The 12,871-nt window shown below is 37.2% G+C and overlaps 1 protein-coding gene across 12 annotated transcripts in view; it reads left to right on the forward strand.

Moving 5' to 3' along the window:
- pyd (polychaetoid) overlaps positions 1–12,871 on the forward strand; it is a 117,512-nt gene that overhangs the window by 82,767 nt on the left and 21,874 nt on the right. Inside the window, exons 1-2 of one of the 12 annotated variants that reach the window (XM_064698618.1) lie at positions 10,377–10,511; positions 11,447–11,673. The exons of 10 other annotated variants lie outside the window; for them this stretch is intronic. In XM_064698618.1, the coding sequence (XP_064554688.1) occupies positions 11,638–11,673 (36 nt within the window). In that variant the 5' untranslated portion in view covers positions 10,377–10,511; positions 11,447–11,637. Of the gene's footprint in view, positions 1–10,376; positions 10,512–11,446; positions 11,674–12,871 lie in introns of those variants that run through there. One more of the 12 variants, XM_064698617.1, reaches the window with a different exon arrangement.

Raw genomic sequence — 12,871 nt, forward strand, 5'->3', positions numbered from 1 at the left:
TATGATTAAGAACATTGAGACAGTGAAAGTTGAAAGAGAAAGAGTCTGTTGCTTATATTTTATTGATTATAATCAGAAGCATAGCTTGGGAATACTTTAGTAATGATTGTGAGTTTCCAATTAGAGTTATTGCATTACAATTATAGATAAATATAATATTTTAACATGTTGCAATTTTATATGATTTTTCCGTTACTCGCTTCGTATGGCACGCCAATTAGGCACCATTGTTTTTCCATCGCTTCATTAGAAAATCTCGTTTTTCACACCTCCAAATTTGTTTAAACCTCAATTGTATGTGTTTTGCGTGGGCTGTTTGCCGCCTTCGATAAATTTAGTGACACACTTTTCCACTCAAATGTCAAAGTTAAATTTGTAGATTCTTTGGAGCCGCAAACCATTTAACTACGCTTAAAGAGCCACACACACGGGTTTTAAATGCATTTTATGTCAACTTTATGCATACAATATTCAAAATGTAAAATCAATCGACAGTTGGAGGTTAAAGTTTTCAACCTTTCACTCTCGCCGCACGTGAAAGTTTTTGGGGATCCCATTTAATTCGTTAGCCCAACTCGAAACCAGCTAACAAGCAATTTGATATGCAAATCAAACAGAGTCTGAATAAAAGATTAGCCAGTCATCTGAACAGAACAGACCTTTACAGCAATTTAGACCAAAATGATTGAGTTCGTTCTGCGAATTCAAAATGTAGTATGCTCCCTTATTTAGTTCGCTCTTTTCTCGCATACTAATTGCGACTCTTGTGAATTTCGTTTCACATATGAGTTTATGCTGATTTCTTGCTGACCCTCTCTTGTAGAACCACATTTGAATACAATGATTGAATGCCAAAGCTGTTCATGATTCATCGTCGTAGGAACACAAAAGGTTTAAATAAAAAATTAAAACCTGACATTCAACAATGTGCTCGAGTTGAATTTCGAGCTGAAAATATAAACACGAATAAAGACTGAATGGTAAAGGCAAAGTATTATTATACCCTTGCTCAGGGTATTATTAATATAACATATATATATATATATATATAAATATATATATATAACTTTATATATAGATTTATTTTTGTATTAACTTAGACAATTGTTTCCCCATTTTGTAATAAGTTATATATAGCTGTCATAGAATCCATTAGCAGATAATAACATAATTTTACAAATTACATTACGCTAAGTATGCATAGGGTGTCTTCAAGGGTACTCAGTCTTCGTCAAGCCGCAGATAATTACTCTTTCTTCATTTTTTACGAATTAATTACATTTGATATGGCATACCGCGACCGCATTCTTTGGCATTTTTTTACTATTTATAAACTGTGGATTTTAATGTTTATTATTATTACCATAAATATTTTTCATAATAATGTAATTATTTAAATTTTGCTTCTGTTTCTTTGCAGGTGAGTTAAATGATCAATTTAAACAAATCGCATGCCCCTGGGGCAGATTCGTGAGTATAAAATCTTCATTCGAGCAGCGCCTAATTGGCCTGGCCCAAAGTGCCAGCCATCGCTTGGACATGTGCCCCATTAGGGAGCTGTAATAGTTGGGCAAAAACAATTTTGAAGGACAGCGACAACGACAGCTCAACTAGGGCTTCATATGCGAGCGTACTCTATCTATCCATCTATCTATCTTTAGTTAAGCCCACACTCTTTTTGGTTCTCGCGCTGTTGCGCTTTTTATGGTAGTTTTTCAATTTCCAGTCGAATGGATGGCAACTTTTATGTAACATGGCACTTGATTGCATGTGTTACAGGTACATATCTATATAAATATACATATTATAGGTTAATATGCACCCCTTAGCCACGGAATCATTGAAGCGTCTAAAAACAACAAGTTAACTCTCTCTCCTCTGTGTCTTGCTCGCTCTTACTCTCAATATCTAATCACATAATGACAGTCATATTGCCATCAACACGTTGTTAAGCTCCAGGGCCTCTGGCAATGCATTAAACTTATGCATACTACTGCTTGGGTATTATAACATCTGGCAAATATTTGCGCAAAGCATGATTCCAATCGATATAAATTATTTGTTTTTCTTAAGTGACACTGCATTCATGTAAATTGCTCTTAAATTGACGTGTGGGCTTTAAATAAAATTGCCGTCGTTTTTATACTTTAAACCTATTGAAAATGGGTAAAAAAGGGTATGATGATTTTATGCAAATTTATGTAACAGACATAGGACTGTAACCCTGCCCTGTCGTAAATAAACCCTTGATCAGAATGACGAACTGAGTCTATAGAGCCTCGTGCTTTAGCATATGCATACAGATCACACCATAAACACTGAAGTTGCTCAAGAATGAATTTCGCATAATGTGGGGCTAAGGGAGGAAAAGGCACGACCGATTCGCAAAGCGTATGTGCGTGTGTGTTAAAGTGTGATTTTTATCTATTCACGTATAGAAGACAGAATGTTTAAATCAGCAGCTAGGCGCTGGGTTCAGGGTATCTCCCAGTCGACCACTCCTGACTCGAGCACTCTTTCTTGTTGCAATTGTCGCTGTCGTTGCCACATAGTTTGCATTAAAATTCAGAAAATAAAACCATAATCATAAATGCATTTTGTAAACATTCTTCATACCTATTATTATTGATCGAGTGCCACAATGATAATCGCAAGCGCAAGTGTGGGTTTCTCTAGTATTCAAAACCACTTTGTTTTTGCTCGGCTTAAAAAAAACTTGTCGCACTGTAATTAAATGCTTAATCAATGCAAAGTTGTCAGGTCTTTAAGTGAAATTATTTTTGTAATAAATTAAATGTCAAAAGTAACCCAGATAAACTTTGCTGCCATTTTGATTGTCTATAGAATATAGTTTTAATTTTCGGTTGTGTTAATCGGAACATACAGAAAGCTAGATTCGTGCTCTGAAAGAAACAGTTTTTTCTGTTATTTCCAGATTTGTTTCTTTCTATTCACTAAATAGTTAATAGAAAGCATTCGTTTTGCGTTCATATGTCTCGGCAAATCTTTAAGCTCTAAAACCCAAAATTTGAATAGCATACTTTTAAGCCCATTAAAAATACACTTAAAACTAAATTTACGCGTTTACATAATTTTGTTTTATAAAGAAGAATTAGTAAAACATTAGCGTTATTAACGAAAATTACAAAACAATTGATTGGAATAATAATATGTTATTTATTATTTATGTTTATTATTAGTATATACTCAATTATTAATTAATTCATCCCCTATGGACGTTTTTATTAATTCAAATCTAATATATTTTTATTTCACTGGATTCCCGATGTTATAAATGTTTATTGCTTCAAATCGAAAACAATTTTCAAGCTTTGTAGATATTCTTTTTTTGCCATTTTCTTGTTCAGCATCTTTGTTCCACATTCCCAACAGAAATCAGTGCAGTCAGTAATTGGAAAAAGTAAAATTATTTGCATGTTTCTTTGTTATTGCACTTCACAAGCTGCTTGTCATGTGCCCATTTTGCTTCATTTTTGTAGTCCTTTTGCTGGTGCTCTTGTTTGCCTTGGAAAATTACACACACTCATTTGAAAATGTTTACTTTTGCATACGAGTACGCCACTAGAAACGTGTTCCGTATCCCGAAGCCTGTATCCCGTTTCCTGTTTACATTTCCTACTCTAGTATCTGGTCGCACAAAAATTGAGTATGAGATGTTTGCTAAGGGCGATGGGTGGATTATATATGTGTGTGTGTGTGTATGTGTATATCTTGCACAACACACCGTGACAAGCGAAAGGACCTGTGAACACGTATAAGTTTTTCCTTTTTCATTTTTCCTGTCAACGTCCAAGAATACCACTTTCTTAGGGCCAATGCCTGAGAAAGTTGTTGACATAGGTTTAAAGAGCTTAAAGTACTGCTACAATAGGTTATTAGAAGTAACTTGTGTCTATATTAACAGCTAAATTGGTATAGGATTTGAAAAGTCAATTAGAATGCTCTAAAATTAAACTTTCCTTCTCTTGAATTCTTCCTATCATTTGAATTAATTCCTTATAAACCAGTTGTAAAGCAAAAAATTCATTTCTTGTATGAAAAAGTTTGGTTATGTTCCAACATATCATGACCAAACATCGGGGCGTAATTCTATATCATATTTACCTCTATAGGAGGAAACGGCAAATAATTAAGAATTTCTGTAAGCAACCGTTTTTGTTTTCATTAAATCTTAACCAAAGTCGCACTTACGAACATCAGTTATTTAATTAAATTCGAGCAAAAGCCCATTAAGCCAACGGACTTGTAAAGCATATATCCGCAAGAATATTTAATTGTTGGCATACAGAAGATAGCTACCTTATTTCCTTTTTTTTTATAATTTTACAATATCAAAAATCTTTTCCAATCGCAATGAAGCACTATTTTGCCCATTTTGTGAGATTTGATTACTCATCGTTTTTCAAAAGAAAACACAATCTGGGGTCTGCCCAGCGTAATCCTAGCTTAACTACTATCACATTGACCCTAGGAATGATAAGTTGAAAAACGTTACCTACTTGCACTGTAGGCCAGTCCATTGTCGCTCTTTGCGCCTCTCTGCGTGCTCAAGAAATGGAACTGCGTAGATAGACAGAGACCCGCCACAAGCGACTCGAAGCACTTGAGGTACTTTTCCCGTGCCGTTGCACGCATGCGCACCATAACTCAAACACATGAACCCGACAACCGGCCCGACTTCAGGCTTTTCAATTTTCACTCGACTGCACTTGGAAATGTGACCCAGCGGCGTCGGCGTCGATGGCCCCTCGACGCATGCCTCAGTGCTCAGTGCGGTATTTTTGTTTTTTAATTTTTTTGTGCCTTCCTCTTTACCTAATTTATGAAATCTGAAAATCTAGAGTTTTGTAGTTCAATCACGTACCACGCACGAAACGAAAAATATGCTCGACACAGAAATGGGCATAGAAATTCTTTTCGAATGACAATAAATGACCAAAACATTATCAACCTACTCGTATCTGCCAGATACACACATTTGACATTGAAAGCTCCCCGATGTATGCGTATTGCAAGGACCTCTTGGGCATGGCATAACATTAACACGTCGCGCCGGCATAAAACTCGTTAAATGCTCCCAAATGGGACCTGCAACAGCAGAGACGCTAGACACAACATGCAACATACATACCGCGACACTTGCCACGCCCCAGCCCTGATGGGCGTCCAAAGGACGTGCCAATCGACAATATGCAAATGCTGTTATTGAAATGCTCTACCAAATGGCCGCGTCAACGCCATTCCCCAATGTCAGTTTAACTCCATTGCTTCCGTATCCTCGCTCCCGCTGCTTCCGGGCTGTTAATCGCCGCAGACGGTCGTTTGTCATACGTGAGCGACAGGAGCGCAAAAACTCAACTTGCTGTCACAATTCCCAAAACAACTAGCATTCTTTCCTACTCCAGTATGAGCAGCCAGAGCTGTATCCTTGCTGCTGCTGTTAACGCCATCGAGAAGGCAGACACACGTGAAAACTTCTGGTTGCTCTCAATCTGACTTGCATGCATATTTACCAGCAACTTTCAAATCTAACATTAGGGTATATCCCCCTTTTTTTTACAAATACAAAAGCCAATGTTGGTCTCTGATCATTTTATGTATTTTTTTTTTTTTTTTTTTTTGTTGGTTTATTGTATTGAATCAAAAATAGCATACATTTTTATTTTTATTTTATGGTTGGAGGAGGTCCTTGAACGATCTTCTCTTGAGCCTCCTGACTACACACCTCCCAGCGAGGTCTCTTGCTACCCGGCTGCAGTGTCGCTGCAAGCGTTTGTTGTACCGCTTGGCGTATGCTCCGACTTGGCTGTCTATGGTCTCCATTTTGAGGCCAAGTTTTGGAGTGTCTGAATCTATCTTCGATAAACTGCCCGTTTGCAGCGAAGTGGCAATGGGCTGTTGGGATTTAGTAGCCAGTTGGCCTTGGCCATCTTATAGCGGCACTGCTTAAGAAGGCCGTCGATGTGCGCCCGAAAACTAAGCCTCTTATCCAGTACAATTCCAAGATACTGCCAGGGTGAAGGGGGCTACCGTCTATCCAGACTGCTGGAGCCTTGCCACGCCTCAGTGTGTAGTTGACCGCCTGGCACTTCGAGGCATTGAGCTTGATGTTCCATCTGCGGGTCCAGCTCTCAAGCAAGTGGATGTATTCCTGGGCACCGTCAATGGCTTCATACTCGCAGTGGGCGAAGTAAAATATTGCCACGTCATCGGCAAATGTGGCCATCAGGTATTTGCCTGGTGTGGCAAACTCGTGTAGTTCATCCGGAATGGGGATGTCTGCCGTGTACAAGTTGTAGAGAAAGGGGCCCAGTACGCTGCCTTGGGGTACACCCTTCATTTTGCGGGCAGGAGAGATTGCTGCTCTAACTTTGACTTCGAACTTTCGCTCCATTAGATAAGAGCGCAGAAGTAGAAAGAAGGGGGCTGGAAGACTCATCTCGATTTTCTGGAGCAATCCATCAATCCAGACTCGGTCGAAGGCCTGCTTAACGTCTACAAAGACTCCATAGCAGTAGTCTTTGTCGTCGTAAGCCTTAAGAATATGGTTAATCACTCTGTGAACCTGTTCAACAGCGCCATGCCCTCCCCTGAATCCAAATTGGTGATCAGGAAGGATGGCCATGTGATCCATAAGCCTTGAAAGTCGGGCGACAATCAGTCTTTCCCAGACCTTCGACAAGGAAGGCAGGAGACTGATCGGCCGATATGACTCAGGGATTTTATGTATTAATTATAATATTATTATGAGAAAATATTACATCTAAGCCAAAACCCTCCTTGTGTCATAAATATTTTTGATCTGACTAGAAACAAATATAGTAAATAAGTAAGTTTTCTTTTAGTTATGCTAAATACAAGAATTATATAATATTATGCAGCACAAATTCGCGATTAAAAGACATATTTTCAAAATTTTAAAAAGTATTACCTAAAAATTCATTTTCTTGTAGGGTCTTTTTGTAAGTAAGAACTTTTTTTTTATTTAAACAAAAAAATAAATAAAGAACATTTTAAGTTTCATATTGAAAAACATATTTTTAGCGCATATGCACAAATAAATTGTATACTAAATTTAAGGATATGAATATGCCATTTTTAAAAACATGTATTCTGCAACCGCATGTACAATGAAATATCTTTAAGAGTTGTTCATATTTGCACTTTGACAACGAATAAATATAAGTGTATACGCTGTTTCCAAACAGAAAACGGGTGTATATAGCTCTAACAAATTTAAGACGTGTTCTTTCTGTGCCTAATATCCCATACTATTTAAAAGCTGTTGACTTAATAATATGAAAGAAGAGATGAAAAAGAGAATAAAATATAGGTATATAGCTGCCTAAAGGAATAGTTAGTTAACAAACTACAGATATTTTCCATGATAGTTAGTTATAAGCGTACCCTACTCTGGTCGTTTTAAAACAGAGTATCTCGTAGTTTCGGCTCGTTTCTGCAACATTTTTGCTGTTTAATAGCCAGACCCGTTTAAACAACCCTTGAGAGAGAGAGAGAGAGAGCGCAGCAGCATTTGCACACAAATGTTAACGCTTGGTTGCATTTTAGTGTTGAGCACCAAAGTCAATTGTTTATCAATTGCGTCTGCATGGAAATAAAACACTTCCCTAGAGGCCATTCGAAATGGTGTGGAACGTGTTGCGCTGATTGTAATCCACTGTTTTGCCTGTCTAGACATGTTCATGTTCGTCTGTGTGTTGTCTACCTGCTAGGTCAGCCCAGGGTTGCCACAGGCCTTAAAGACCCTTTTGAGGATTGCTGCAACTACCTAAGGCGTCGCCCTGTAAATGCCTGAGAAAAGTGTACAGCACCCAAAACGAAATAGATTAAAAAATCATTAGAATGTTGAAAAATTGCATTGCGCTGGGAAAAATAGCAATACAAGAAGGGAAAAGGTTAAATCACTGCAGGAGGTGTCGAACGAATTAAAGAGATCATTTAGAATGCGATTCTATCTTGGATGCGATGTATCTATGATTGGGCATTCCTTGCGAAGACCCTCATACTATTTGAAATAGTAAGGCTAATACAATTTTAAATTCATGCAGCCTAAATGTGTATGCCGTTTGAAATGGGTAGAAAGGGTATATACAACTACAAGAAATCTAATCATAATGAAAAATTTTAAAATTAAAACGTCATGATAAAAGACTTTTCAGATTGTAATGTTTTCTGGGAAGTTTGGCAAATAATTTATACAATTTATATTTTAAAAAACAAAGTTTTAGTTGTGTAGAATTTTGTTATTTGTGGTTTATTTTTATTCGAGGGTAACATTGCGTCAAGTCTTTCAGCTTTCTTTTTAGTGAATGAATCTTTCAGTTGTCTAAACGAACAGCAAATTCAATATACATTAATGCAATTCAATATTCAGAATTCCAACAATATTTGCCATTGTTTTAGCATACCGGGCCAGGACTGGCTGTCAAAGAGTGTGTGTGTGTGTGTGTCGAGTTACTATCGGTTGGCCATGTTTTTTCATTTTTGGCACGAAAACAAACGCTCTTGTGAACCCACACTTCACACCAGAATAGAGCAACAACAACAACAATAATATGAATTTCTACTTTATAGAAATTCCAGACAGTCTCGGTATAGTCAGCATTGTTAGCATAATAGTTGGTATTGGCATAGGAAATGGCATCGGCTCGACATCGGCATCGACTACGGAGTCGTTTACAATTTACATGAAAAACGGTCGACATCGTTGTCGTTGTGTTGATGGAGTGGATCCATTTAGGAGTGGCAACTGCCTTCACGATTTGCTTTTCATTTTGCATAAATATGCGCGACTGTCAGTTGCAGTCGCAGTCGCAGTCGCTGTCAGCGAGCCCCCATTGATGATGGTGATGATGACGATGATGCGGTTACGACTGTCAAGAGCTAGTAAATGAATATCTGCATACTTGATAAATACATGCATACCAAACATACATACATATATATTTAAACATATACCACATACAAGTTCTCACCATGACACTTATAAAGCTTTGTCTTTAATTCATGAAAGTTTTGCATAGCTTGCACATTTTCATTAGGCGTCTAAAATTTAATTCATGGAATTTTCGCTGCTTACTTCAGATGCATAGATATATAGATACAGATACATACAATATACAGCTACTGCCCTTGCAATTGCGGTTCTCTTATTTCGTAGTGGAGATCTTTTGCTTTGTCTGTTTGTCACTTAAAGCGTTTAATAAGCACTCGCTTGATTGAATTAATATGTCAAGAAGTTGTCATTGTGTCGCTGATCCGGGCTCGGATCGGTGCGGGCGTTTAATTGAATTGAAGTTGCCATTTAATACGCAGCAAGCTGTGAACTTTTCAACTTTTGCCTCTTCAAGTGCTTTTCCATTCACCATTTAAGCTCAGAAATTGCATTTGTTCAGATGCATCCGCTGTAATGTATATGTCTTGAAGGATTTCAATATGGTATCCATATCATTTAAATGCATTAGTTAAATTGTAGTTGAGTAGTAAAAATCAACATTAACATTATCTTCAGAATGTTCATCGAAAATCTTCAATTGAATAGAAATCTTATTTTGAATAGTAAAAAAGTTTTGTATAAAATTTTCGATAATTGTGTCGTGTTATTATTATTGATTTTATTACTAATATTATTATAATATAGTAAAATGCGTCTATTAAATCGGCCAGAAAAGCTCATTCAATTTGGGTATACATTGTTTCCTTAGATATAAAATATAATTTCATTGATCTGCATTTCAGTTTATGATGAAATTCCATATTCCATCTTCATCAGTTCAAAGAGAAATCACAAAAGACAGGCTGTTCTTTTTTCCACCAATTTCACAAGGAACCTCTTGTTAAAAGCATTCCTTATGAATTCCAAGCTCGTAGCTACATATATATGTATGTATGTGTGTAGGTTCCACAGCGTTAGGTTCCACGGCACGACACGGCAACCATCTGAAAATCTCTTTTATACACAGCTTTATCAAATATTGCTCTGTTTACTTTCGTCGCTTTGTTTACATTTTTGTGTTCGCTGCCGCTTTCCGGCCTCAATGAACAAGCGGGCCGAACACACACACACACATGCATTGGCTTCCACACACACACGCACACACACACACCGATATAAATGCATCTAACAGATAGGGCAGCACAACTTCACAGATACGTGTCGAGTCTGTCGAGCAGCAGCAGCTACTGCACGCCGCTCGCTTTGTCTGGCCTTTATTCGCCTGTTTGTTTTGTGCTTCGCCTTTATCAGCGTCGTCTGTTGCTTCGCTTCGCTCTCCGGTTTTGGATCTTGTGACTGGTGGACGGCGACTGCCATCCACAATTGTAAAATAGTTTCGAAGCGTGTTTCAAGCCGTCAACGTCAACGGTTGCCGCGAGCGGACTGCGACGGCGCAAGCGACAACGACGCGAAGTATCTGTAAGATACTCGTACGAGCACAAATACCTAGCTAGTAGAGCTACATCTGTGACATGTAAATGTTAATTAGTTGGCCAGCTGCCCAAATAGCAACGCCGAACCATTCAAAATACAATTCAAATGCTAATCGAATGTTAAAGCTTATGTGAACCCAGCGGATTACTCACTGCAGCACTGCAACGGTGTCCAGTGAAGCGCAGCTGCAAGGCGCGAGCATTTCACTTTCGGTGCATCCAACAGATACTTGCAATTGCGCTCCAAATTTGCAAAGCTATGCGGTCATTCACTTTTCGTACTGTTGTGTGTATACCGTCAAAATGTACCTTAGAAGACAATGCAGTTACTTTCATCAAAAGTAGAGGCGATCACATTCGAGATGCTTGTCTTAAAAAGTATCTTAAAGTGCGTGCGAGCAGCAATTAGCATGTAAATTCGTGCGTCTGTGTTAATTAAAGCCACCTTGGCTGACCACAGCCAACACCCCTAAACGCAAATTACCAAAAAAAAAAAAATATAATAACAAAAATATATGTTAAACAGCTGAAAAAAACAACAACAACTCTTTTCGTATCTGTGCGCTACCGGATGACGCGTATTGAGATATTTGCCATAAAATAATATGCAAATACAAGTCGCCGGTCGCCATATGCTGTTAAAAATTCCTGAATATATTTAGTGCTTCGTCTGGAAGTTAGTTGTGAGCTGCTGCTAGTCTAAAGTTTATTTATAAATCATTAGCTCAGCGCCAAAGTGCAATTAATTATGCAATATCTTGTGCCCGTACTCCATGTAAAAAACAATTGAAAGTGACATCAGCTTTGGCTGCGGTTGTACACTCTCGATTTTGAATCAATTCGATTTCGGTTTTTATTTACCTGTTGAAATTTTTATTTTATTTATTATTTATTTACCTAAATCTCGTCTCGCGTCTGGTTCGATGTATTCATTTGTTATGCACACAATATTTTGTTTTGGTTTCGTTTCTTCAAGTGCCTAATTGCGTGTATTCATATCTGGACTTTTATCGCTAAGTAAACAAGTGAAACATAAGTAAAAGCCAAATAAATATGTCGCACAATTAAAAATTAAATGCTTCAGTTAATTACTTTGACTGGCTCAAAGTGCGTAAATTGTATGAAAAACATTTTCATTTTCAACAAAAACATTATCACAAATTTACAATGAAGTTTCCGGATTATGTGCCAAACAACATGTTGGTAAGCAACAACAACAAAACAAGTGTTTAGACCAAAACCCAACCCATGTATGTGTCTATTTGTGTGTGTGTGTGTGTGTGTGTGTAGTTTTTCCTTATAATTATAATCGTTAGACAGAGTTTAATGCTCTATAAATCAAGTTGTTGCGTCTGAAATTATGAATAAAACCCAGCCATGCCCAGTTAAACCATCAGAGTTATTTTTATGAAGGTTGAGTTACATAAGAGTTGGCGCTTGGAATTTTAAAAGAGCTTAAACAGGTAGAACTCCCTCGTATGGGAAACCAAAAGCATATTACTTGTTTACATAGTTGGTGACCGATGTGAACTAAAGATGGGACTGGTATTTCAGATTAAATATTAGGTCATTATGCAGACAGCAGAAAGATTTAGAGATCGGTAAATTTAATATTAACTGTCATTTAGAAATTCAAGGAATTTTCATGCTCGCTCCAATATCTTTGTATTATAGAATCAAACTGTTGTAAAGTTTAAAAGAAATATACAAATTTATTTTTGCGCCCACAAATGTTTAGATTAAATAAAGATTCTGAATATTTCTTGTTTTCTATTTTCCTTCGTAATGGTTGCACTTCCTTTTGTGTAAATCGAATGGAGTTCTTTAGCCAAGCTCCTAATTATTGCGTTGTTTTCATTTTTCTTTAAAATTTGTTGAAATTGCTTTTTATCGATGTGAAAAGCGAATTGCACAGAGTCTAGATTTAATGGAAATATTGCGGATTTTATTTTTTTTGCGCACATGATAAGTCATAAATCCTAGCTGTCTCATTAGAGCTATGCTCTCACTCAACACGCGAATCATATGAATAATAAATTACATTCAAAAAACTTGAATGAAATGCGCTGATCCCCAATAAAACGCTCACATGAACAAAACTACAAAGAAAGTATAATTTCAGCCGCCGCCCCCCAAACCAGTCGAGTTTTCCGCACGCCTTCATTTTAGAGCACATCATTAAACGTCAGGCTAATTTCACTTGCAATTAAGTTAATTATAATTTTATCGCCCCGCTCCGCTTGAAGCGGAACTCGGTCACCATATGAGAGTACCTGCCATATGTGTGCATGTATAAATCTATATAAATCTTTACTTTTTTTTGTTTATCAGACAGGCCAAGCATAACATTTGAATGCAGAAAAAAAAGAAACTCAAAGACAGATGAAAAAACTAAAAACTT

This window comes from Drosophila montana, unplaced genomic scaffold (genome assembly GCF_035044405.1).
Source record: "Drosophila montana isolate Dmon_TW-CO22-7 unplaced genomic scaffold, ASM3504440v1 contig_779_1, whole genome shotgun sequence".
Classification (NCBI taxonomy): domain Eukaryota; kingdom Metazoa; phylum Arthropoda; class Insecta; order Diptera; family Drosophilidae; genus Drosophila; species Drosophila montana.